At 40.4% G+C, this 27339-nt stretch overlaps 2 protein-coding genes across 5 annotated transcripts; one reads left to right on the forward strand and one right to left on the reverse strand.

The window, feature by feature from the left end:
* Positions 1 to 472: 472 nt before the first annotated feature.
* Positions 473 to 17541, reverse strand: LOC120733645 (transcription elongation factor SPT6). Of its 4 annotated transcripts, XM_040031949.1 has the most exons (38): positions 17287 to 17453; positions 16837 to 16874; positions 15818 to 15928; positions 15565 to 15738; positions 13524 to 13597; positions 13235 to 13412; positions 13054 to 13135; positions 12588 to 12843; positions 12396 to 12497; positions 11755 to 11868; positions 11560 to 11649; positions 11275 to 11417; positions 11026 to 11171; positions 10830 to 10937; positions 10463 to 10743; positions 10212 to 10366; positions 9230 to 9425; positions 8896 to 9035; positions 8660 to 8777; positions 8488 to 8564; positions 8244 to 8379; positions 7960 to 8097; positions 6873 to 7040; positions 6658 to 6785; positions 6310 to 6517; positions 5899 to 6046; positions 5589 to 5731; positions 5343 to 5483; positions 4974 to 5169; positions 4733 to 4878; positions 4449 to 4541; positions 4248 to 4361; positions 4006 to 4130; positions 3726 to 3838; positions 3554 to 3631; positions 3279 to 3454; positions 2516 to 2784; positions 473 to 2229 (listed from the first exon to the last, which is right to left on the reverse strand). In XM_040031949.1, exons 3-38 carry the CDS (start codon positions 15915 to 15917, stop codon positions 2037 to 2039), a joined length of 5247 nt encoding a protein of 1748 aa, XP_039887883.1. In that variant the 5' UTR covers positions 15918 to 15928; positions 16837 to 16874; positions 17287 to 17453; the 3' UTR covers positions 473 to 2036. The 4 variants fall into 4 exon arrangements, with proteins under 4 accessions (XP_039887883.1, XP_039887882.1, XP_039887884.1 ...); XM_040031948.1 differs by lacking the exon at positions 16837 to 16874 and having other exon boundaries at positions 17283 to 17541; XM_040031950.1 differs by lacking the exon at positions 16837 to 16874 and having other exon boundaries at positions 15565 to 15735.
* A 2244-nt stretch (positions 17542 to 19785) lies between these two features.
* Positions 19786 to 26647, forward strand: sdf2 (stromal cell-derived factor 2). Its single transcript, XM_040031954.1, has 3 exons — positions 19786 to 20084; positions 21727 to 21923; positions 25199 to 26647. The coding sequence occupies exons 1-3, from the start codon at positions 19901 to 19903 to the stop codon at positions 25496 to 25498; spliced, it is 681 nt and encodes a 226-aa protein (XP_039887888.1). The 5' UTR covers positions 19786 to 19900; the 3' UTR covers positions 25499 to 26647.
* Positions 26648 to 27339: the final 692 nt, after the last annotated feature.

A 27339-nucleotide genomic window follows, 5' to 3' on the forward strand; every position in this document is an offset into this window, starting at 1 on the left:
AGAGGCCTCCTGTCATGTGTCTCTCTGCTGCTAATTTGATGCGTACGCCAATTCCAGTGACCACGGTCACACCCGTTACACATCCCTCTCCTCTGAGATAACTGTTCTCATGATCTTGAAAATGGAGGGATTGTTTGCAGGAATGGGAAAAAGCAGCAAGCTCAATCTGCTTCCACTGAATTTCGTCAGTAAGCCAGACAGCAAGAACGTGGGTGTGTCTTGGATATATTGTTTTAACTCATATTATACAGATTCTTTAGGTATTGAAATCTTTCCCACACCTCCACAGTGTTGTAAATAATATAAAAGAGGCTAAATTAAATTGTTATCATCACATCTCTAACTATAAACCAAGGTAAAATTACATTCTCTATCCTATTGTTGACTCCAAGGTTGGACGTAAGCTGCCAGTAAGGAAATAAAAACAACAGACAAACGTGCCCATCATATCATCAAGAATAAGACACGAAGCTTCATATGAACACTTTTATTAAAGGGATCACAGGTAGAAAAAGCCATCAGCAGTGCTGGAGACCAGCTACTGCCGACAACCAATCACAGCCTCGCTGAGACACATGCGAGATCTCCACCTGGCAAGAAATGTAAAACCCAGAGCATTTACTCCAAAACCATAATTAAAAAGATTATGCATATTATGGGACCATGTTGCTTCGCACACAGCAAAATTAAACACACCTCTGAATACCAGTGCTGCCTGTTTGTACTCTGGCACAAACAGCAAGAGTAAAACTGAATCCATGAATCAGGAGAGAACCAGGGTGGCCATAAACTGTCATGCAGTTCAGAACATTACACAGAGTTCAGGAATATAAGCAGTGGGAAGTCAGTCTGATAGTATATTCGGTTGATAGTGTTAGAAAAACTTTAGCTCATCCACTGGAATATTGAAAATTTTGAAGGCTGTGATATCAGTGAGAAAAGAGATACTGACTCAGGCAGAATTACAGCAGCAGCACGTGGCGATCACATCTTTTAAGATGGCAAACATCATAAACCAGTATTCACTGAACTGCACACATTTAACATACATGACATTCAGATCTGGGTAAACTTTAAAATCAACATCTGACAGACTAATGAAAGTTTCGTCAACAATCTGCCAGTCAGAGAGCAGGTACTAAAAACAACAGTTTTAAACTGAAGACAACTTCTGCATATTGAAACACAAGAAGTCATCAAAAACACCCTGTTTTCAGTGTGGCACTTCATTAATGACCACACAGAACAGGCCACTTAAATTTCAGCAATACATTAGAGGCTATCTACAGGAGCCAATCACACGGTGTCAGCTGATCATATCACAGCGTGTGGTGGAGACAATCTGTAACTCATGCCTGACGGAAGCTGGCGTTATAAATCCTGTCACCGGGTGTGTCTGCTCAGTAACATGTGTGTTTGCTTTGACAGATGTGAAGATTGAAGTCTTAAGATTCAAACAAGAAAAAAAAAAAGTCTTTATTCGGTCTGACGCATTCATACAAATATTCAATTTCTTCATTGGCTTGGCAAAGAGCTCTTTTGGCAACTGCTCATAAAACTCTGCCAAACATGACCGGGTTGTTGTTCCCCATCTGTCAGACCTATTTCCTCGATCAAACTAAAACCAATGGCAATGTCAGTGTAGGTCCATATCCTATACGTAACTGCTTCCACATACTTCAAGTGTTTTTTTTTCTCCTTTATTTATGTCATTCTACTGACATTTTGAATGATGTATACAGTGTTATTCTGACTGTACAAAATACTATGCAGCCATAGCATGAGGTGGCTGGAGGTGAGGTTATGAAACATTTGATGGGTCGACGGGAAGACGAGATATGGGCTGGGTGACACCAGAGTGAAAACTGCTGCTACAATATCATGAGGTGAAGGGGAAAACATGAAGAGTCAAGGTGAAGATGGGGCTGATGGGATGTTGGGGAGAGAAAGGGTAATGGGTTATCTGGATGAAGAAGCAGTACAAAGGGACAAAGTTGGGTGTGTGGGGGGGGTACAGCAACGCCCCCCTTTGTCCCCTATCGGTCCATTTCATCCAGCAGGGGTGTGGCGTCTCCAGTGATTGACATGGGTGTGCTCTCGATCATAGGGCTGGGTGACGGTCGTGGCGTCATCCTCTGAGATTTCTTTCTGCCCTCTGCTTCCTTTTCCTTCAGCCACTGCTCGGCCATCTTGCCCCAGTCTACTGCGGTGGAGCTGCTGCTGCTTGGCCTGCAGTAACAGAGGACAGAGGGAGATGGCTTTATTGGACAGCATATGAAAGGAAACCCAACCGAACATTGGGAGGCTGTTTAGATTTAATATAATTCTTACTACAGGTTTAGCACCGCCTTGTGGCAGAAAACTGCAACATGAACATAAATTGTTGCCTGGCAGAGTGACAAACTTCAAAACAGACATTTCACTTTTAAGAGTTGGAGGTGAGGGAAAAATCTGAACTGCAGATGAAGTCTTAGCACAAATAACTTAGACTGAAGGACTGCCATTTTGTACTTACTTTGGCTGCTGTTGTGGCGTCCGTCCTCGGGATGAGGTGGAAGATGACGGCGTGCCCGATGAGTGGCCGTGGTGACTGCTGTGATGGCCGTGATGGCCATGATGTGACATGTGGCTTCCATGTGGGTGGGCGTGGGCATGAGAATGTGAAGACTGAGGGGTGGAGCCTGGGTATTGCGGCGTGCCCAAAGCTTGCTGGCTCGGTGTGGTATACGAGTAGCTGGGCGTCATCATGGGTGTTGCCATAGGTTGCTGAGGTGTGGCAAACACCTGCAGGAAATGAAGTACACATCGATTGTGAAATGAGTCGAGGTAAAACCACATTCAGTCGGCTTTAATGCTGCCAAAAAACTTTTGGGTTCCAATTTCCTTCAGTGATGGGGACCCAAAGGTAGACAATGTCACCAATTCATTCTGATCATGTCAACAAACATGCTAATGTTTTGGTCTTGTGGCCATCATCAGAAATAGTCTGATAGATAACATTTAATGTGGCAAAAACCTTAGGAACTCAATTATTAATAATTAGACAAAGGGTCAATCTTATCTTGTAATTCAGGTTTCCAATAGTGTCCGGGACAGGTCACCATATCAGCTAATGATCCGTTTTCCGAACTGCACCATCACAAGCTGGTATTTACCATTTCCACAGAACCCAATTTATCTCTAGTGGACACCGTGAACAACTCCCAACAGTCTGTTGGGAGTAATCACAATCCCCAAAACATCCTCTTCTCTTTTAAAAACAAGAAAGCTGTCCTCACATGATAGGCAGATGAACTCCCTCCACCTCCTGTGCTGCCACCGTAGCCGTACTGGCTGGAGCCCCACTGTGCAGGTGTGGTGTTGGGGTTCTGACCCTGGCCCGTGACTGCGGCGATGGCATTGAACATCTGAGATGTCATGTTGCGTGGGAGGGCGTTGACAGCTCGTGTCAAGTCTAGTGAGAAAGGAGGGAATACAGCAGAAAACTGTAAAATTAATAGAGCCTAAATTGAAAATCTAGATTAATAAATTGGGGGAAGACTGCGGGGCTCACCTGCAATGTTAATATTGGCTGGGGTAGCGTTCAGGGAGGCAGGCGTCCTTGTTCGGCTGCTGTTACTGGGAGTGATGCCTTGAATGAAGGAGAAAATGTTTAAACAATCACCTATAATGTATTTTAGGAGCTGTGATACATTTTATAATGTATAGTTATAGCACTTTCATACCTGGCACAGGGTCCTGAAAATGGTCCTTAAACCACCGGAAAAGCCCATTCACCGTAGGAAAAATCTGTGAACGGTAGCGGAATCCATCTGGGGTAATAGTCACATACTCAATCCTATGGAGAGGATAAAAAATAAAGCATTTCACATGAAGGACAACCTTCCTGTTAATCAACCAGAAACCTTTCAATAAATAAATAAAGAAATGTATATTTGTACCACATTTATACATCCGACTTCACATTTTCTTTCATGAAAGTAGGAAACAAACATTTCCGCTTACCGTGGTTTTGCACGTGGTTGGTAGCCCAGGATGAATTTTCCTGGTAGATCTTTGCATGCTGAAATAAAGTAAGGGATGAAGGTGGGCTTCTCCCTCTTTGTCCGCATCAGCAACTCTTCCATTTTCTGACAGATAAAGAACAAGATGAGCAAGATAAGATGTGCAAGCCAAGACAAAACAAACAAACAGCTCACAACTCAATTATAAGAACAATGTCACAAAAAAAACCTCAATATACATACCTCCCTGTTTCCCCTGTTGCACTCCTGGAAGTACTTATGCCCCAGCATATCCCGGGCAAATGACGCCATTGGCTGAATGTACCGAGCAGTAATTTCATCCAGATCTTCAAACTCCTGCAGTGAATCAAAAAAAAAAAAAACAACAACTCTGTAAGCAACACTTCAACAACCCCCCCTCCCCCAACAACAAAACCAGCTTACCTCATTGTTGATCCACAGAGTGTGCCCTAAGCTGAAAGCATTCTCTTTGCCTTCTTCTCTCACATCAACATGCTGGTAGATGCCATCAGCCACCTATAAAACATTATATTTAGTCAGAGTGGAGCATTTGGTACCAAAGAAATCATTTAAGTCTTTGTCGCATCTTACTGCCAGGTCTTGCTTAAAATGCTTGGACACAGCATTTTAAGCAAGAAGCATTTTATTACATTTGTTATTTTCAATCAACCAAAGTTTTAACCCTTCTGCAGTGCTCGTTTTCTTACCTTCCAGGTGACTGTGAGGTGGTTTTCTCCCTTGCTACTGGGCCTAATAATTAAGTCACCCTGATCCAGGGTCTCCATCATCTTCTCTGCCTGGTTGAAACTGATGTTGTGGAAGTTGGGGTGGGCAATCACACGCTTTATATATGCTAAAAAGCCAAAGACAAATGGTATAAGAATTAATTATGTTAAAGTCCACACTACTAAGATTTAAAATTATGTTTTGTATACTTCATATACTCACGTGTTCGCTGTTGTTTCTTTTTGAACTCCTCCTCCTGCTTTTGGTCTTCAGACTCTGTGTCAAAGTCATAGTAGCTGTCCTTAGGGAGCTTCCATTCGTTGGCCTTGTCCATTAGATCAGAGGTGCGACACGTGAGGTCAACGCTGAATTTCTCAATGTCGATTTTCATGATTCGACAGTGAACTGTCATGCCCACCTAAAGTAGAAGGAGGGAAAATCTGTTAACACACCAACCAAGGCTGAAGGATGAAAAATGGAAAGTAGTAATAATACAGCTCTATCAGGACTGGGCAGTGTAAGTGGACAAACAGGAAAACAATTGCAGGTGAGATCAACCAAATAAAGGGGGCACAACAAAAAATGCCTCACCTTGACCCTCTCCTCAGGGTGTTTGACCACTTTGTCACTGAGAAACTTGGTGGGAATGAAACCCTGAACACCATTATCTAATCTGGACCGTACTCCAATGGCCTGACCTGGACATGACCCACTGTCAAAGTGGTTCCACACCTAAAGCACCACACACAATCAAAATTATAAACATGATCGTCATGGCATATCTGTAACACAAAGTTCACTCAGAAAAAGAAATAAAGAAAACTCGATGTGTGGTACCTCGCTCAGTTCAGGGAAATTGTCCTGCTGGCAGAAGGGGCACTGCCAAAGGCCTGTAGCATCATTACGGATGGCCTGGTCATAGCTCTCTCCCTGAGGGCGCCGGTGAGCGATGCCAGTTACTACACTAGTGATCAGCTTACCTGAAAGAAAGATATGAAAAACCTTAATCATAGGCTAAATTATGAATTACACATTTCTACCGTGGCAGACAATTGACCAGCATCACTCCATTGAACAAGTGAATGAGATTCTTATTGATGAATTGAGCTTAATTCGAGGCATCATATCTTAATGTAGTGTATATTACCGATATAAAAGGTCTCTGGAGTCTCCTTGGTGAGCATGTTGAAAACCTCCTCAGTGTTAGGGACTCTGTACGCAACTCGTAAGTCTTTATACCTACAGCTCAGCTCGGCACGGATGTCATACAGAGTAATTCCTTTGTTTCCGTAACCCTGCAGGCACATAACACAGTAGGATGACAGGTTTAAAAATATTGTGACCACAGACTCCTGAATCCAATGGTAGTAGAAGATAGAACTCTCCCTTTTCTGAATAAAAAGGTAAAATGGGCACATGAAAGACAAATAAAAAGAAATGGTTGTTTTTCTTGTTTTTTCTTTTTTTGGAGTGTTGGTTCCTCTTAGGCGTATTTTTCTTTGGCAGGATAAAGTATGATACTAAATTAGTCAAAGGTACAACACACACAGACACTGACCTGTCTCTCAAGCTCTTCAGCAAATGCATCCAAGTCCAGATCTTTGAGACGTTCGGGATTTTCCAAGATCTCCTCCAGAGCTCCGGCTGGATTGGCATCTTCTGCCGACTCATCATACTCGAGCGCGTCTACAGCCATCTTGCGAGCCCACTCGTATGTCTCAGGGTGGACACGAGAACCATCCAGGACCTCAATGTAGGAGTCCGTACTGCCAGGAGAGTTTGAGAGAATGAAAAACCGAGGCTGATTTAAAATAATTCACAGAAGCATAATAGACTCAAACATGTGCACATCCAGCCCTTTGAGAAATATCGAAATGGTCTGAAAATTTCAAGACGAAGTTCCAACCTGTCCCCAAGCGAAGCCGTGTCAATTTTGATGAAACCAGCACAGTTGATAAAAACCTTGGGTCCCATGTGACACATTGTGACGAGCTGTGTTCTGTTTTCCAAACGAGTATTGTTCTGCTTCAGAATCTACACAAAATAAAACCACAGTGGTTAATAATGTTATCAATGATATCTTGCACATACGCTTTACATATCAGCAGCAGAAATGTATACCTTGAGAAGATGTGAACCCTTCCTTGGTCCCAAACCACACACATACTGAACCAGGCTCTGAGTATGAGGGTGTGCGATGGCTCTGTTCACATCTACTCCAACCTCATTAACACGGTTGATGAACTCACAGTAAAGAGCATCGAGCAAATCCTCCTTCACCACATGTTCCTAAGACGGACAAGAGAGGACAAACTATTTTTTACATATGCACTGTATGTAGCTGCTGAAAAAAAACAGCAAGTCATGCTATGATTGAAGCTGGCCTACGATTGATGAATTCACATTGACTAATACACGATTACAAGACAGAGATCGAGAAGTGTCTGTCCTGCTTACCCTGTACATTTCTAAGTTTAAACATTCTTTTTACTAATACTGACATTACAGTGGGACACCGTAAAAACAATTTCACTACAATGGAAAAGGTTTGCATATGAGTTGAGTGTAGAGTTGATAATGAAACTGACATAAATCAAATTTATTATAATTTGTTCCTACAAATGATGCGTTTGACTAGGCTGAAAACTTGACTGAGAGGTTTCTACAGTTTAACTTTGCAGGACAAGCTTTGATTGCAGTAACAGGTGTATATGATGCTACAGAAGAAAACAAAGTAGACAAACATAGCAGTAAAAATCTCATGTTACCCACAAGAGAAAATGAGTAATGGTATCTTTGTAGCGAAGCAGCAGCTGGTATAAAACACCTTGTGATACCTAAAAATGCTAAGACAATACTGAGCAAAAAATACAGGGAATATAAAAAAAAGATTTCAAAAAGCTCTCTTTGAAAGTACATATTAAAATAAATGGCTTAAGTTTTGCATCCAAAAATGACAACGTTCACAAGGTTAATCTGCCCCTCTCCAGACACACATCCATGCAATACTCAAAGTCCCAGACTTTTACGAGCATGTCTGGAGTCAAAGCAACAACTGCTGTTGTTATGCATTTCACCAGCAACCCTGTGAAACTCAAAAATCCCCTCTTTCTAACATTACAGTAAAAGCATTTTGAATTTGGATGATTCTTTTTGATTTACCCTGTATATACTAGCCAATCAAAAATCAATGTCTTCATTCACTCACCTGCAGTGGGTGTAGTTTGAGGCAGAGAATATCCTCATCAGTGCTGCAGACCTGAGCATACTCCACCAGCGGATCCTGGATCTTCCTGGCTATTGAAACAGCCTGTCGCAGCAACGGAGGATAATCCCTAAAATCAGCCTGCAGACAGAAAGCAACAGGATCACAAGAAATAATGAGAGCTAACACAGGGTTGAAATTGAACACGCTTGCCGGTTGACTAACAAACAATTAAACCACAGACATCTTTGTGTAATTCTATTGTAGGTGACATAACAAATATGTACCTCAGACTTCTTGCTGTTCATGTACAGCGTGGCCAGTTCATTGTCAACAAGTTCCACTCCTACAGCAGGCAGAGAGGACTCCTGCTCAAGCTCGCCGATAGTTCTCTTGATGTCCTCCATTATCATTTGGGCATCTCTGTAAACACGTTCATGTTTTTAACATTTCTGTTCTACATTGTGTATGCTGTTAAAAATGTGTACAAGCATACATCCAGAAAAAACAGGAGGTAATCTGGTGATTTACCGGTTTTCTCCAGCAACAGCTACTACATGAGGTTTCTTGCCTGACAGAAACCTCTTGAGATTTTCAATGTCACTGGCCTGATTAGACACAATTTAAACAAAGACTTTTAAGTGACTTGTTTTCAACAAAAAAACCATTACAGAGGTGCTACAGCTGTGTTTTCTGCTTCTACCTTCTTCTCTCTCTCATCCTCCCTGAAGGCGTTCCTTCTCTTCATGAAGTAGGGTAGACGAAGAAAATCCATCACCTCTCCCTCCCCGTTGATCAGAGCACAGAATACTGGAGTATCTCTGCCAGAGTAAAGTTTATATACATGAAAATCTTACTACTTTTTTTCGTATATGCTATACTTAAATGTCTGTGCTTTGCTGAACGCACCAACAACTCAAGCTACTGATATATACACACCTGCTGGGCGCATAGGCTACACCGAGCACTCGGATGCCTTTTCCCTGATTCTCATCCATCAGATCATCATCTTCCTCAACCTGCTGATCTGGCCTGTACGGAGCCACTTTCAGCCAGTTATACAGTCGGCGACAGCAGGACTTCAATGATAAATGGGGGGGAGGATAAGTCATAATTAGTTTTCAGATTAAAAACACAAATAGATTTAATATCTACGACATCACAAACGTAGTCCAGCTTCTCAGACTGTGCCCTTTTGATTGTCTGTGCAAGACTGATAGGGAATAATAGCAGAAATGGAAGAACAGATCACATCAATGTGATAGAAAATTACCCTGATAATGCTCTCTTTGGCCTCAGCAATCAGTTTGCTCTTAAGCTCCTTGGCCATCTGAGGGTAGAGGAACTGATTGAGAGCTCTTTCTATGGCTAAAGTTCGCTGCCTGTTCCACTCCTGCACCTGGTGACTGAACTCGTCCCTGTAGTAGAACTGTTTGATCTCGTCAAAGTACGTCTGGTCCCCTGCATACCTGTGGAGAAGCACAGAAAAAATGTAAAAATCGTGGACAAAGGGCAGAGTGTCTTAATATTTCCATTAATAATTCAAAAGCCTAATTTTTTCCTGACAAGGATGAGAGAAAAAAAAATGAAAAAAAGAACACGCTAAAGCCAGAAACTCAAGAAATTAGACTCAACGGGTTTATCCTACTTTACTACTCTTTTATTGCAACATCCAAGCAAGGTTTCTATGCAGGCGCTAAAAATGGGACAACCGTTAGTCACATCAGAGCCTGTGTTTGATGTCCAAAGGCCAAGCAATGTTCATTAATTACAAAACTGATAGGATTCGTAAGAACTCAGGATGTTTTATGATGATGCTTTTTTATGATTCTCCTCAAATGGTGAAATAAATTAAACATTAATGATCTTAAAATGTGAGCTTAAAAGATTAGCTTAATCATCAAGTCTAAAACAAAAAACACATACACAGTTACTCTTTCTTAAAGAACTATTTCACACCATTGATAAAATTAGTTAAGAAACAAACAGTATTTTAAATGCAAAGGTGCCAGAGACTTTTGACCATGCTATACTGCACACATGTTTAATTTTCCCAGTGGGATTAATGTTAATAGGGGTTCTGCCTTGTGCTTAGTGTTTGAACTTTACACCAAACAGTTGTCATTAAACTACAAATATTTCAAAAAAAATTGCGTTTAAAGCACATTCCTATGTGTTTCAGCTTCTGCAGCTAAGCACACCAGAATACTCCAAAGATTTTGATTAATATGCACTAAAAATGTCACTCTATTTACCCTTTAACTCCTATAAGGTCTATGCAGATATCAATGGTAAGTAGCCCCTCATCCTCTGCAAGGCACATCTTCAAGAACTGATCCCCATTCAGTTCTTTTACAGGCTTGTTCTTAAGATACTTGAAAGAGTAGGCAAAGTGAGCTTCGTCTACCTCCTACAGGGAGAAAGAAAGGCAGGGTTAGAAAGAGCACGGTTTATATGTCTTTTTTTTTCTTTTTTTTTTACCAAATTCTTATGAATAGCTGTGTACCTTTTTGCCCTTTTTTGTAGGTTTGATGTTAACCTTGGCTCTCTCCTGAAAGGTCTGTCGGAGAACATGTCTGACCAGAGGTTCCCGAGCAATCTGCATGGCTACCATATACCTAGTTCCCTCCAGCACTGCCTCTGGAGTAGAGAACTGACTGCAAACGTAATCTTTGGCCAGCTCTACGGGCTCAGCAGGGAACTGCTCTGTCTCGTGACGTTGGTAACTGTCCCTCAGATTTTCTCCAAATTGCTCTGGAGTTAAACCAAACTTTTTAGCCAAGCCATCTGCAGAGAGAAAGAAAGCAGAAAAGAGTTAGTAATCCTCCTTAACCACTGAGATTACATTTTCCAAAGCAGAAAGGGAGACTAACCAAGTCCCACGCTCTGGCAGATGCTGTACATATCCCTACGGGATGCCAACTTGAGATCAGGTCCTTTCTGCTCTTCTTCTTCTTCTACCTCTAATTCCTCCTCATCTCCTAAAGAAAGAGGCATGGTGATTTTATTTTATTTTATTTTTTTAAATATATAGCTATCCATTATTTTAGTGAACCACGTTTTTCTTACCATCCTCTGACACTTCTTTGATCTTCTTGAGCCTCTTCTTGTTGGCTTTGGCAGCGTTCTGCATCTTGGGGATGTCTCGTCCGTAGTAGAGCAAAAAGTGATTGTAGACATCACCCAGCTCTTCAAGAGTCTGTACATCCTTCAGCCTTGAATAAGGACAAAACAGAATTTCAGAGGAGAAATTAAATAAACGATTACTTTTCTAGCCTACGTTTCACCAGTAGGCTCAGTAGTGCTATAAAGTCATACCTCTCCATGTCAGTAGTGTCCAGAGGACGAATACCATCGGCCAAAGGTTTGTCAGGGTCAGCAGAGATCTGCTCAAACTGATAAGATTGCATCTTCTGAAACAGACGGGTCAGGTTCTGCTTCCGGGTCTTTAGCTGAGTCCACTGGTGAGTGGAAGAGGAAAATATTAAAATCAAAAAACCAGAAATTTTTGCTGTTTCTTTTAAATGCAGCTACTGGAAGCAACGTAAACGATTACTGACGGATTAGTCTGTATCCATTTCTTATTTGACAAAGCAATTATACCTTCTCATCCCACTGCCACACTTTCCACAGGTCATTGATGTTGAGCTCTGGTTCAACATATTCTTTTCTGTAGAAAGCTATAAAAGGAACCTGGGGAAAAAGATATAAGAACTCTTTACAGTGTCCCACATTTTACTCATATTAAAATAACACTGACAAGCTCGTATCTTGAAAGGAATATGCAGCTCACTCTACCTCAAATTGTTGATTCCTCATGAAGTTAAGGGCCTCTTTGATCTTGGCAATTGTGCTGGGACCTTTTCTGCTGAAGTTTGTGGTTGTGCCCCTGTCTAGGTAATCTGTGCTCTCCTGTTAAAGGCATAAAAAAATATTTCAGTGAGGCTTCAGGAAATGATGCATCTCTCATCTCATCTCAGCAATAAGCTCTTTGGAAATCACCTTGGTGCAAAGATACTATTTTATGGCTGTTACATTGTGAGATTCAGCAAGAGAAATGAGAAAATATTATGTGTGTGTAACAGTCTTCTAGTAACAAAATGCTAGAAAATACTATTTAAAATTGGCTCTTTGCCAAGTTGTCTATTGTGTGTAGAATACCGGTTCACTCCTTGAGTTACGAGCCTTTTTATGCTTGAATGATTCATAGTTCAGTGTTAATTAGCTTAAACGAAAAAAAAAAAAACATTCCTGAAACTGCTAAGGTACAAGGGCTGGACTGAAAATGAGTGAAAAAGTAGTCAATGCCCAAAGAAAGGCTTTGAAAGATCTTCAGGAAACCTGGAGAACTATTGCACAAGACAAATCTAAAGAAATGAGGAGTGGCTCAAGACTTTTGCACAGTACTGTATGTATGCCACGGGGCATGAAGCCTCTACCTGCATGGAGATTGTAAGAGTGGAAAACCCATGTCTGAAGATCCATTCTGCTTCCTCTTCCAGCTCATCATCCTCAGCAGGTTTGACAGGAATAGCTCGCAGCTACAAGCCAGAAAACGAGCAGTCATGAAAGCAGCCTCAGGTTCGCACAGAATAAGTACGTTTACAATAAATTAACCCCAAAACACACACCTGGAACCGCTCAGGCATGTCTGTGGAGCGGATCTCATTGTCCTGGTCAGTCATGTGACTACTTTCGAGCTCACTTGGCTCGTAGATCTCAAAAATGCTTTTCCTCCCCAGCCTCCTCTTAGTTTGCTTCTTGGGTCGGTCCCAGCCCTCTTCATCTTGATCCTCTTCCTCCTCCTCACCCTGGTCATATGCATCAGCATCAAAGTCAGCAAAGTCAAAGTCGCCACCGAAAATCTCCTGAGCTTCCTGGAGCGCACTGTGGAGACACAGAGAGAGAGCTTGTGACTTTTTATTTTGTGTTTAGTTTGATTAAATATTTCACACTAATTTGACACTTGAGACAAAATAACTGAATGCAAAGGAAATAATAGAAAAGTGCATTACCCTGCACTGAATTATATATATATATTTTTTTTAGAAAGGAATAAATCACCCAAAGATCTTCAGCATAAACTCCAACACTCACGCATCAGTGTATCCTGAGAACTTCTTGCCCCTCTTTTTGGTGATGGGCTGGCCATCATCATCCACAATGAAGTCATCGATATCTGTGGAAGTATAACACAAACTTACAACCCCACAGCCCAATCCAATAGAACATCTCAAATAAAATGTGTTACTTTCTCATTATTTTTTAAGACTCCAACCTGATTCTTCATCCTCTCCTTCTTCATCATCATCAGGCTGTTGCATAGGTTCATCAACAGCCTCGCCTTCCTCCAGCTCCCCTTCACCATCCGGATAAAAGATCTCATCTGCGATCAAGTCCTTCTCGTCATCATCTTCATCATCATCCAGTGTTTTTACACGGTCATATTTCTTCTTCTGTGATTCAAGACAAGTCAGTTCAGGTGGATTCAGCTCTTTCAAGTGTACAAAAGTGACTTGAAATTTTTAGATGTAAGGGTAAAAATAAAAATGTAGACAGGAACTTACCCTCCTTTTCACTTTGACACCCAAGTTTTCCTCAATTAGGTCAAGGTCGTCATCATCCAGGTAGTCATCGTAGCCTGCAAAGGTGAAAAGTCTTAAACAGAGGAAACAACTTCAAGCTACCACTGCCAAAGCATGTCTATTCCAGTGTTTAAATACAAGACTGGAAATATTTTTTAATGTAGATATAAAGATTTACTTGACACATTAACACCAGAGTCACTGAAAATCCCATTTTGTCACTTCCTATAAGAACGGCAAATAACTCATCTGTGTTAGACCTTTACTTTCTTTAAAAATGGACAACAAGAATGTTAACTGTAAAGCACACCAGCAGAGAACTAGCATCGCATCAAACATCACCCGCCTGGGTAAACACTGGGATGCATCTGGATCCACAACATATGGAGCTAAATGTGAAAGATGCAACATGTGGCCAACAGATGCCTGGAATCTGTTTAAGGTCAGCTCTCATTATTTAGAAACATATTTTCCCCTGACTTTAAATTCTACTGTGCAAAAAGAAAGGCCATAACACTGAAAACTGCAACTACAGTATAAGAAAACAGTCATAAATTTCAATCTATTGCCTCATTAACTATATCTGTATTATATTAGAAATACACTACTGGCTGAGGTACCTGTAAAAATGACAATATGAGGCTATTTTTCAGTTAAGATGTGACAGAATATACTTTGTTTATCCTATATTTGTAAATAAAATGTACTTTTCTGCCAGAGCAGGCATCAGAATTTCAGAGATTTAATATTATGCTAAGAACATAATTGAAAATGTCATATCTTAAAATCTATCAGTGCTCCTTGCTCAACCACCTAAGTAAAAGGTACCGCGTTTCCAAAATTACTAACCTCATTTAACATTTTTCTACTACTTAATTTTTGCAGTAACCTTTAATATATTGGCATATTTAATGTCAACTTCTCAAGGAACCGAGCCAAATGATCACAATTAATCAAGCAATGTGTTTATACAGACTACATTTGGTCTCAGAAAGAAAGAAAGAAATACAAAAAAAAGCATTTATAATAGGGCAGGAGTGTCAACTCATTACCGTAGAAAAGATATAGTCAAATGTTTTCACTTTTGAGGCCTTACTGCACCTATAACTCGAATCAGCATATCATTTGTTCTGATGTTGGTACTCTAGATTAACCTGCTAATGAAGCCATAATATTGGGTAAATTTGTGTATTTGTGGTAAGAAAAACAAACTTTAAAACTCTGTTGTGGGCAAAGTCACTAAACCTTTGAAAGCACTTTTGAACAGACTTGATTAGTGATTTAATGCATACAGTTTTTCTGTCCTGGAAACCACTGGCCTGAACGTTAAGACTCCACTAAACATACCATGTGGTGCCTAGCAAACAACACCATAGGATAAAAACGACATCACACCTGCTGTTGCAAGTCCCCATTTCTAATGGTCATGCACCCCTCGATTTTTGTAACCTGATGCATAGTGCTGCCGCTGCTGGGTTGGGGACACATTGTCACACCCGATCGTGTCAGTTTTGCAATTTTTTAATGATGTATCAGTACAGAAGCTGAGAGTTGTTGCAACTGCTTAAAAAGACAGATTTTCTGGAAAAACAGGCACTGCCTTTAATTCTCCTTTACATGGTCTCCTGAATAATAGGTGTTGCCTGAGTGGCACCACCTATTATTCAGGAGAATACTGCAGCTGCTACCAGCGCTATAATGGCGAACATAGATGGATAAATGGATTTGATTGTGTCATGACCTTCTCAGCAGAGTGCAGAGTGACCAAAGCGGTGGGTATACTGTGGCCTTATGGTTCTCCTTCAATGCATTACTTATAGGATTCAAAATTGCTGCTTAGTAGGGTACCAACATGGCTGCAAGACTGAAGTAACCAAGATCATCTTCCACTCACTAATATGGTGTGATATGGCATAATAATGGGGCATTAGTGTTTTCACTCTATTGACTGGACAGGTTAAATAGATATATGTAATTAATCACACGGGTTTAACAATTTTTTAAAAACACCAGGTGAACTTACTGCGCTTTTTTTTATGTCGACGCCTCACTTCCTCCTCTGAATCACTCCCCCCGCCACTTCCACTTTTTTCTGCTTCTTCCTCCTCTTCTACCTCGTCTCCATCATCAATGAAGCCACGTAAATTCCCTTTCTCATCCTGGTCTTCTGGGTTATCGTCTTCTTCCTCTTCATCTGCTGAGAAATGACAGATGAGGGGTCCACATGCCATACAACTTCAACACACATTCCCAAAGTTAAAAAAATCAGATCTTACCATCTTCTTCCAAAAATCTCTGGTTCTTCTTAGGTTTTAAGTCCTTCTCCTCAAACTCCTCCTCTGACTCTTCTGCCTCACTTTCAATAAAGTCCGACATGACTGCTGTTCCTGAGAAAGGGTTTAAAATGCTATTAATAAAAATGTCATCAATCAGGCAATATTGGGTTCTCCCAAAATTCTCCTGACAAAAGCCAAATACACACAAATCTTACACTATACTGGATAACATTGTGCTAGAATAAGAAATGTAATCCTTAATATAAAGATTGCTTAATGTCCCTTTAAACTATTACTTTTTTTTTTTTTTACATATCTCAATGTATTACCAAAGATGTTATAATGTGTCCTGTATTACATATAGATTATTCATCAGGTTATTACTGATTATTAATGACTTTGTGATTAATATGATAACAATTTGATAGTAATGTATAATAGTGCTGTGCAGGAATTTTGATTCTTTACTTTCTTTCTCATTTCTTCGTATTCTGCTAAAAAAGTGTTGCATTCTACTGAGACAATTTTTGATGATGCTTTGGCATCATGATCCATCCTGATGCATTTCTCATATCCTGTGTCAGGTGTTTGATGATTTTTCTTCTTATTTCTTGAGGACATGTCTTCCAGATATTGTTTATCTGCTGTAGATAGTTTTCCTCAACTATTTATGAATATACTACACACCATGCTGAGCTATGTAAAGTATAAAGAAATGAGGGTTTAGCTTCAGACTTTCACAATAAAGCGAAAGATTACATCTGAAAACGATGCCTTTTGAGAGCTTCATAAAACATATGTGTGTAATGTTGAGAAACAACGCCTAACGTTAACAGCAACAAAAGGGTATATTTTAGTCAGCCCTTTGAATGACTTTATTCTCTAGCACTGTTATAATGCCAGAAAGACTTAACAAGCGGGCTTTAACAATGACTTCACCTAGTCATGTCGCAATGCGTACACACACACGCACACATACAAAACACTGGCCGTGATTACCGTACAAACAGCATACTTACTTTAAATATAACGGTAGAGTGAGTTATCCGGGTGAAATCTTCAAGTTAAAGGAGTAAAAGGTTGTTGTATAAACATTTTTTGTTAATAAAGGTAGCTAAAGCTAACGTCTTCGCTAGCAACGAACGAGGCTAAACGACAATTAGCAATGCTAATAAACTAGAAAGGAACATTGCAGCTAGTACAACGGTGGCACGTTGTTGCTTTGAAACGTGTTGGCAATAAAAGGCTGCTGTACCTAAAGTAAATTCACCATTACATAAATTAACCAAGGCCTCCAAACCAACTTCGCAGTTTAACGTTGGCTAGTTAACGCTTTAGCATGTCGATGTGTTAGCCTGGCATTAGCTGGGAAGACAACAACAGCCATCAGCATTAGTACTAACTACTTGAAAAAGAAGACATCGCAGTGAAGACATAGCACATAATCACGCTAAAAGAAACTTACTTACACGTCTCAGTGGGGTAGCGTACTCCGAATATATTAACGCTAACAACTGAGTTGTATTGTATGTTATATTTCGGAGCTTGCACTTGTAAAAATGGCCGAGAACGAGCGGCGTGATGACAATTCCGGGATGCGGTAAGTGAACTTCCAACCTCTTCCGTTGCAAGGTAGTGATGTGACGTTCTTCGAGGCTTCGAAGCTTGTGTCGAGTAATCCGGTTGTTCAGTCTGACGTCACTATCCGTGTCTGGGCCGCTGCAGGTCCATATATCAAACATCACTATGGCATTACTGAGAGTTGAAAAACTGTCTAAAGTCTTTCATCTTTAATAAAATTATCAGCGTTCTGCTCTACCAGGTGTAACAATTGAGTTTAACATCCAGGCATCCATGAAAACGGAATTTATGACATTTAATGGAGTTAGAAGTTAGCAGGAAGTTAGCTCGCTAGCTTCTATCTAAATACAATATAGCATGTCCTGACTGCAGGGTTTTGGAAACAAATTAAAACGTACAGCTCTGTTATCACTTCCAGCATAAATGAAGACAGAAAACTAAAAAGCAGTGACGTTTGTAGGGTTACTGAAGTTGGGCTAGCTGGTATATAATGATGTGCTACGTGACCGCTAGCGACACAGCTATGTTAGCATAATATAAACAAGCTAACTTTTTTTCCACTCGATAAAAGTTAACGTGAGTGTTCTCGGTGGTCAGGAACAAATGTAATCGCATGGCAGGATGCTGTAAAAGGACCAAACTTCAGCCAGGAGAACAACTGAGATAATCCATCCACAATACGAGGTTAGTCATTCATATACTGCTGCATGGGCTGGGCTGTAGTTACATCCTAAGGTTTTAAAAACTGAGCTTAAATAAATGATTAGCGGTAATAAAAGCCGAGGGAGGTCAATAGTGATCACTGACTGTTTTAGGAGCTTTTTGAGATCAAATAGAAGAAAATACATAACATTAAACATGTTAACAACACAAAAGCCATATTAAACGCAGACTACTTTAGGCCCGGAAGTAGGATTCGTCGTGTCATCACTGAACAACCGGATAGGGCTTTGGAGCATGATGTCACGAGGGTGGGCGTGGAAAGGATTTTGGCCGGGGCTTCATTTATGGGAGGAGCTGAAAATGATGACGTCCGAAGCCTCGCTGCCCGGCTGTACCACGTGACTGGTTCATGAAGTGGTTCGAACTTTGCCGCGAGCTATGACAGATATAAACCCCTCAGACTTCATTCAAAAATGTGGGTGTTTGATGGAGAGTTGCGGTTAGTGAGAGTTTGGAGACAGTTTGGAGGTTTATGAGAGTGAGGAGAGAAAGTCAGGAGAGAATGGAGCCAGCTAAGAAGAGGAGGATGTCCTCCCCTGTGTGGGAACATTTTGATTTTATTCCTCCCAACAAGGTATGTAAATTTCTACAGAAGATGTATTTTCATAATACTGATGGTGCAATACAATTTATGTTAAGCGGCTTTACTTTTGTACAAGGTGAAGTGTTTGCTATGTGCCAGGGAGCTGGGATATAACAGCAACACCTCATCCATGCTTAGGCACTACAGAGCTTTTCATGAGAATAGGGGGAACACCGATTGTGGAGCAAGACCAGGTGAGCCATCAAATGCCATGATAATATAGCATGCAGTAATGTTACTAAATAATATAACAATATTATACAGCTGTTATAAGTTACGTGTGTGATATTTATATTTGTGCTTTGTCTTTATTGTCTTTCCTCAGGAGAACAATCTCAAATAGATGAAGACCTGGTTAGCATGGTGATTGAGGACTCCCAGCCATTTAGCATTGTGGAGGACAAAGGATTTAAAAGACTTGTTAAATCATTAAATCCTAGCTATGTTCTCCCCACTAAAAAGGTCATAAAAGCAGTGAAAATGTAGTTTTTACAGAATAAAATGTGAACAGGCAGGACTGAGGCTCAAAGCCTCAGTGTGTAGCTGTCCATACCTCAACGTTACAAAAGCACAACTACTGTCCACACCCCCAACCACACCTCACCTCACAGTAAATGATCATTTCCATTTTAAGCATTTCCAAATAATCATTTTCCATACTGCCAGTATAAATATACACAGTATACTGCCATCACTACAATATACATGTTTTACACACTCCTTTTGTTGTTGACATTTACAGGCTGTGTGCAAAAGGCCACACTCTTCTAATATTTTTACGTCCAGTAGGTGTCCTACTAGAGCAAATGAAGCTTCAAGAAGCTTTGCGCTGGGGTGAACCAATTGGATGAAAAGCTTCAGTGCTTCATGAAGCTTCATCTGCCCATCACTACCCTGCGGTTTACCTCGATTCTATACACACATAAACAACTAAAATAACACCATGCCATATGACAACCTTTACTATCGTTAAGGTATTTTTCCTAGTATAAATATCATTTAAGATGCCAAATAGTACGCTTAAATAACCCCAAAACCAAATAAGACCGCGCAGATGCCGTTCCGAGCCGCTAGAGGCGCTGTCTCCTGAGCTCAACACTGGCTTACTGTACGTTTTTAATGACGTAGCGAAAAATAAGGCAAATCTCTGAGAAGGATCAGCGGCTGGATGTGCTTGGCTTTTATACAAAGAAGGAATGGGTAAATTAAACTGTGAAAGTATGCCACGCTTTGTACAGGCCATTTTGTTGTTGTTTTCCTGTGTGTTTGGACTCTCCCTTGGCACGGAACTGAGCTTTGTGACCTGCGGATCAGTCATTAAACTGTTGAATTTAAAGCACAACGTGAGACTACACTCGCACGACGTACGCTACGGGTCCGGTAAGTTTGCTGTCAAAACTAATCTTTTCATTCATAAACACTCGTGTTTTTCAGCTAACAATAACTACAGCTATTTTCCTTCATAACTAAGTTTGCATTGTTGGATAAAAATACAATTCTGACTTTTTAATTTTCATCCATTAACTGTGTCAGTGTGGGTTTGTCATAATGTTCATCTTAACTCCATCATGTTTGCAGTTAAATGTGACACGTTTTAGGAGGTCAGCTCAATTTCTAAGGTTTGCTGGTGAGACAAATAAAAACGTTTATGTACACAACCACAGTTAGAACACAGTTACGACTGTTTCTGTTTCTTTGTGGTCTTTTATTGACAGACAGAAGAAGCGAAGGTGAAATCACATCTCCAACACAAAATGCAGCCCCTCTAAGTCAGCAGCATAAATTGTGTTTACACTGGTTCTTTCCATCTGTACTAGCTGACAGAGCAAGAACCCAGGGTGGTGTTAAATATGTGCAAGTACTAGTCAGCAATAGAGGTTTAGAGGTATGTATGAGTTATAACAACCCCATAAACTCTGAGTACAGATGCAAATGACACCTGTACACAGTAAAATACTATCATGATATGTTTCCAAGAAGATGGATGGTATCATGATACAACAATAATCAATAAGCTGGTGCCCTTGCAATGAGAATCAGCGCCTCTGAGTCTGAGGCCTTGATCCTCAGCTGGAAAAGGTTGGAAGGCACACTCCTGGTCAGGAAGTGGAGATGTTCAAGTATCTTGGGGTCTTATCTATAAGTGAGGGGGGGGATTGCTGGAGATTGGCGCCCATGGTACCAGTCCATTGTAATGAAGTGAGAGCTGAGTGTAAAAGCGAACCTGTTGATTTACCAGTGAATCTTCACCCCTACCCTCACCAGCAGCCATGAGCTCTGGGTAGGGGTCGTCACAGCAGATCATCTGCCACCATGTCACGCTTTTTTCCTCTGTAAGAAACTCTGCATGTCCTCAGCCTTGTCTCTCTAACTTTGTCTCTAAACTGCTTGACCTCACGTCTCCCTCTAATATATTAATTTCTAATCCTGTCCATTCTGGTCACTCCCAACAAAAATCAAAGCATCTTCTACTCTGCCACCTCCAGCTCAGCACCCTGTGTTTTTGTCAGTGTCACTGTCTTCAAACCATACATCACACCAGGCCTCACTGCCATCTTGTAAACCTTTCCTTCTCACACTTGCTGCGATCCTTCTGTCACAAATCACCCCTGATATTCGCGACGTTTCATTCCTTTCGTCTCCAGTGAATACCTCCACCTCTACTGTTTCCTATTAGAGTACCTGCATGTTTTAATCCTAATATCAGCATTTAGCACTGGTGTATGCAATAATGCGTCACAAAAGGAAATAACAAGAAATGTTACTGTATACTCAGAAAACTCTAGGTATAACATTGTTTCACCGCACTGACTTGTAGTTGCACACCAGCATATGGAATTGCTGTTTGCCAAAAACCGACCAATAAAGCAAACCTAACCTTCATCACATACACAAAGTTCATAAGTTATGCAGAGGACTGGTTTTAAATAACAATCTTCTATTCTAGATGAAATTTTATTTTTTTATGTGAACTGTCTCTAATATCTTTAACAATCCTCTGCTGACTGTGTCTCTGAGGCAGGTAGTGGACAGCAGTCTGTAACAGGGGTTTCTGCAGTAGAAGACAGCAACAGCTATTGGAGTGTTCGCGGGACCAGTGATGCCTTGTGCCACAGAGGTACCCCAGTTAAGTGTGGCCAGACGATTCGCCTCACTCATGTCAACACAGGACGTAACCTGCATAGCCACTACTTCGCCTCCCCGCTGTCATCTAACCAGGTGGGTGGTGCGAGAAGTACAAGGGAAAAGCTGAGAGCTTTGGGGCTATGTGTGGGATTTACCAGGTTTCTCTTTGCAAAAATTGGGGACGGATGTCAGTGTGTAGAAGATGGACTTTATTTTTTTTCTCTTCTTAATCAAAAAAGCTGATAATAAATTTAGGAATTAGGAAGATTAGGAAAAACACTGAAGCGATAAACAGCTGTAACATTTATTAATGTGTAGTCTTGTGTAAACACACACACACAGACACACAAAAACAGGGTGCCTGCCTTTCACTTTTATTCAAAACTAAACCAACATTTTTGCAGTGAACCTGAGTTGACAGCAGCTTTTATACTTAACAAACTCTCTGGGAAAACAGCCTCGGGTCAGCGTAAAACTCCCAAATCCTGAGAAAGTGTGAGAACACTGTCTGACCAAAGTGTCAGAGGGTTGGAAGACGGGTACCTTAGGAAAACAGAAATTTTAGTTTATATTTCTTTACATTTAATATCTGAGATATTAAAATATAATAAAAAGAAGTGCAATTACAACTGTACGTCATATTTTTTTTCTACATGATAAAGAAATGCTGAAATTGTAATAATTGGGTGTAACAATATATAACCTCCACACACTGTCCATCTTATCATCATTTTTTATTGACTTACAACATTTCAGTCTGTGTGACCTTCGTCATGTACAAAAAAAAAACCAGTTTCCTGGCTAGACATCTCATACTGCATACTATCAATCAGGTAATGAATGAGTCCACTCGAAACTTCAACACAATCTTCAAAAAGCCAAATAACATTTAACATCACCACCTGATCCGAAAACTGGACCATCCATGTCTCCTATTCTGAAATTGTCACTTAAATTCATAAATTACCTCAATTATAAAACCAGTTTACAACAAATATTCATACTTTGGACAAATCAGTGATGTATATTTTTAAAAAAATATTACATCCCAATATTAACAAATCACATCTCAAAACAAATCTAATTTTAAAAAAAAAAATATGAAGAAACTACATTGAGTACAAGTTCTGCAAATTCTTTTCTCTTCAATAATAAATCCCCAGGGGGTGCTGGCACATGCTCAATGCCACAAAATTGTAAAAAGATGCTATATCATGTTACATATTATTAAAATGGGCTGCTATCGCATAATATTTATGAAAGTGGCAAATCGCATTTGCCACTTTCATAAATTTGTAATCACACTTATAGTCTGAAAATATTTACCGGTAGGTGGATGAAAAAAACTATGTGGTTTTACTAGTATGACACTGGGAACAGTTTCCACACCTATAATTTCCATTTGTATGGGGACTCAGAAGGATCTGGCATGGCTGATCGTATCACGTTTTTTTGGCCAATAAATATCTGGGTGTGTTAGATCATTTTGAGTGATCGAAAAATTTGTGGAAAAGTGATGAGATAAGACACCAGATAAAAAAAAAATGGTATACATGGCGTTGTGATCTATTAACTGATAAATATTAAAATCTGTGAAGGTTGTTTAACACAGTCAACAGCTATATTTACGCAGCTGGAAAACTGCAAAGGACAGAATAAGGATTTTTGAAAAATCTAAAAATTAAAAAAAAAAAGGAAACCATCACTTTCTTTCTCAGGCCTAGAAACTGTTTGGTGACCCCTGGCAACCACAACCAGCAATGCCTCGTGCCATCGGGGTACCCCGTTTAAGTCTGGGCAGATTTGCCTCAGTCATGTCAAAAGATGAGTGATTTGCACATCTGGATTTTTCATATATAAAATCCAAACATGTAAATTAGATTCAGACAGTATCCCACACTGCACAAGTCGCAGGGGCAGCCCCATTCACACAGGGGCAACCACAGTCACACAGGCCTAGAAACCACTTGGAAACCCCTGACAACCACAAGTTGCTAGGAAAAAAGCTGTATTCCCCGACGCTAACCACAAACGAATAAATTTTTTTAATTTCAGTTGGTCTAGTGTTTGCTGGAGGTTGCAAGGATTTTGGTTTGCCAGGGTACTCCCCGACTGACTTCTAGGTCTGTGTGACCGAGGCTTTAGATGCAGTAAAGAGCAGGACATTGGTCAGATATGGACAGGCGATTGCATCTACAACAGATTTGTTCTCACTCCAGTAAATACCCCTGAAAAAACAGACCGAAGCTGGTTAAGCTTCTGAATAGGATGTGATGTGCACATTCAAGCATCCATGCATGTATCTTCTAAACCATTTATCAGAGTCAGAGTGTGATTAAGACTTAGCTCAAATATAGGGGGAGAGGGAGAATACACCCAAGAAAGATCACCAGTTCATCACAGGTAATAGCAGCTAATAAAAGAAGAAAAAGAAAAAAGTTACAAATTCTATTAAAATGTCAGTGGTAAAAAAAATTCAAAGTTAATCGTTGAATGTTATTTAAGTTTTAATGATTTAAGTTGGCATGACTTTATCTCACATCACTGAGGTATCCACCACCTTTGGAATTTCACTGTCCTCAGCTATTATCAGAACGTACTTTGAGTTGTTCCTTTACTTCCCAGTGGGTTGCCATGTTTGATTTGGCACAGAGTTTATGCCACATGCCCTTCCTCACACAAACCTCCCATTTATCTGATCTTGGGACAGGCACTAGCAGCACGCTAGCTTGTGACCACCTGAGGCTAGGTTTCTGCCAGTCTCCAAACAAATGGTCTTTCACATGTCAGGCAAATGTGTTGTCCACTGCATCACATGTAAGATGATTAAAGGGCATTCAAGCAGTCTTGACATATTCTTTTGATAAATATTAAGCAAATAACCCCCTTTGTTTTCATTTGGATTTGGAGGGAAATGAGCCTATTGGGTCAAAGGGGTGGGGTTATATAGGGTGGATGTATCCTGCAGGTTAAGGAGTTTTACAGAATTGTGATTTAATAATTTTGTTTGGTTTAGGTGAGAGGTGGCACCTTCAGAGTTTACAGGATGCATAATGACCTAATGCTGGCTGTCAATTCTGAAGACAGTTCTATGGGCTCAGTCTAATATTACATAGATTAGGGGGCTTCCAGGTAAAAGATTGTTGTCTAATCTGACTGATCTAGATATTTTCATTCCCACACACAGCTCAGTAATGTCTAGTAAAGTTTAGTCTGCCGTGCATGCATAAAAACATCAGGAGGTTATTTTTTTTTAAAAATGTCTGGAACATTGTAGGGTTTCAAAGAGTTTCCACAAAAGAAAGCACCTCATCTTCTTCTTTATTCTGTTTTCACTAGTCCTCTGATCTCTCTCTCCTTTCTCACAGGAGGTGAGCGCATTTGGCGAAAACGGAGAAGGAGACCACCTCGATGAGTGGACGGTTCAGTGTGGGGGATCCGTATGGAAGCGGGAGGAGGCCGTCCGCTTCCGTCACAGGGCCACTGATGCACTGCTGTCTGTGACGGGGGAGCAGTATGGACGACCGATCCACGGTCAGACAGAAGTTCATGCTATGTCAAGCCCCAGCCAGCACAGTCTGTGGAAAGCCATGGAGGGTATCTTCATGAAGCCCAGTGAGAGCCCAGGAGGCAGTCGAGACTACAGTCACCCACACACAGAGTTCTAAACTTCACTTTTCTTTCTCTGCTTCTGTCTTTTTCTATTTTCCTCTCTACCTATTTCTGTCTCTAATTATATCTGTTCCAGCAGTCCCTTTCCTTCACCAGAACATACTTTGGAAACAATGCAAGAAACTCATAGATCCAGCAGCTAAGCAGCTACACTCAGACTTAATCTGTGAATGGCACTATAATTTGATTTAAAAGGTACAAGAAGACATTGAGTATTGAACATACTGTTTTATTGTATGCCAACACTAATGTTTTTTTTCTTTTGCATTTTGTAACAAGTATGTCAAACAAGAAGTTGTCCTGTTAGCTTTAATTTATTGTTAAACTATAACACAGAAGACACTGCAGGTTTTCCACATAAAAAAATAAATAAAAGTCGTCCTGTGTTTAGTTGATCTAAAAAGACATTGTTACAGTTGTGCCTTTATGCTAAAAAACATTGTAATTGTTTACATAGTGGAGTCTTTATTGTATTTTATGGCATCTTATACCATGTTTTACACAAGTGACAGCGAAGCAGTATTAATACAGAAAATGATTCCCCCCCCCTTTAAGTCAGTGTTGCATATGATTTACCCCACACTGATAACGCATAAGAAAATAAACAGTTTTTTCTGTGGATATTTGTTAATGTTAACGGGGACCTATACTCCATATTTTCAGAATTTAAAGTTCAATATAATCTTTATCTTTATTTATTCTGTCCTCTTCCTTGGTGCAGACCCTCACTTCTCAGACAGTATCTCCCTTACCCCTCCCTTCGAGCCAGCTTTCTTCTGATTGGCTACCTCTTACAAACAGTAGGTCTGCACAACAAGTGGGCAGGGATCTGTGCTTATTGTCTGGACTGTATGTCTGTATAAACATGTAAAGGAAAAAATCTGTTAAATAGACTGTAATTTTGACCACATTTAATATGAGCAGGACCCACCATCATATGTGAATGACAGAAAGTTTGGAGAAAATAGGTCCCCTTTAATGCACTGAATGCTGTTTATTATCTTTGTTTGCTCAGAAGTGTAGAGGGAAAGTAGTGTTTGACATTCATGCTGCCTGTGCATTTATATGTGCTCCAGAGGTTCAAAAGAAAAATGAATCTGCAGTGAATACCTCATATTAAAGAGTTTTTTTTTTTTTAATGCAAATCATTGTCAGTGTGACTTCTTTGTTCCATTTCTTACATTATACCTTAAAGCAAACTGGAATTAACTTATGAAGTCCAACCCGTTAATTTCACCCACAATGATAACAGAGTGAAGGATCTGCAGCTAAGCCGGGCTGTTAATATCTATCTGGACCATTACACTAAGCATAATGCCTTGTTTGTCCACCTAATGGCATCTTTGGTTCATTATCTGGCGGTTAATGGAGTTCGGGTGCATCTGCTATGAGGCTGTTCTCACTAGAGTTTGACCTATGCTCCCTAATTATCATGATTTAGTGTTAGCGTTGATGCCAGCATTGCTCCACTGGAATCCTCCGTCTGACACGAGCTGACAAACGTGTTAGTTCCCCTCTAGACATTACAGACTGCATCACGCCAAATCGAGTTTTAAGAAGCAGTTTGTCTGTAACACCCACTAAGATTAATTGCCTCAGAGCATTTGTATGAAAGTGATGTCATACTGGGCTTTCGGCACTCTGGGATGTTGCTGTATGTGCCGTGTGGGGAATGAGAGGAGCTCAGAGCCAACCATGCTGTCATTCTATTTTTAAGCCTGATATTTAGAAATGACACTGCAACGATGATAGCAAGTGACAAAGCAACAACCTGAGCTTTAAATTATAAACACTAAGTGAAAGCACTGCTGCTTACAAACTTACTTTGAGCCAAAAA

Source organism: Simochromis diagramma, unplaced genomic scaffold (assembly GCF_900408965.1).
Source record: "Simochromis diagramma unplaced genomic scaffold, fSimDia1.1 OVJJ01000216.1, whole genome shotgun sequence".
Taxonomy (NCBI): domain Eukaryota; kingdom Metazoa; phylum Chordata; class Actinopteri; order Cichliformes; family Cichlidae; genus Simochromis; species Simochromis diagramma.

What these genes read in the sequence shown, in the direction of transcription:
- LOC120733645 (XM_040031948.1), bottom strand. Translation starts at nt 15,917, where the DNA reads ATGTCGGACTTTATTGAAAGTGAGGCAGAAGAGTCAGAGGAGGAGTTT. An exon ending in ACCTCACAGTCACCTGGAAG is followed by an intron (nt 4,542 to 4,732) that starts GTAAGAAAACGA and finishes AATGTTTTATAG; the next exon opens with GTGGCTGATGGCATCTACCA. An exon ending in GGAGTTCATCTGCCTATCAT is followed by an intron (nt 2,785 to 3,278) that starts GTGAGGACAGCT and finishes CATTTCCTGCAG; the next exon opens with GTGTTTGCCACACCTCAGCA.
- sdf2 (XM_040031954.1), top strand. Translation starts at nt 19,901, where the DNA reads ATGGGTAAATTAAACTGTGAAAGTATGCCACGCTTTGTACAGGCCATT. An exon ending in CGACGTACGCTACGGGTCCG is followed by an intron (nt 20,085 to 21,726) that starts GTAAGTTTGCTG and finishes TCTCTGAGGCAG; the next exon opens with GTAGTGGACAGCAGTCTGTA. An exon ending in CCCCGCTGTCATCTAACCAG is followed by an intron (nt 21,924 to 25,198) that starts GTGGGTGGTGCG and finishes CCTTTCTCACAG; the next exon opens with GAGGTGAGCGCATTTGGCGA.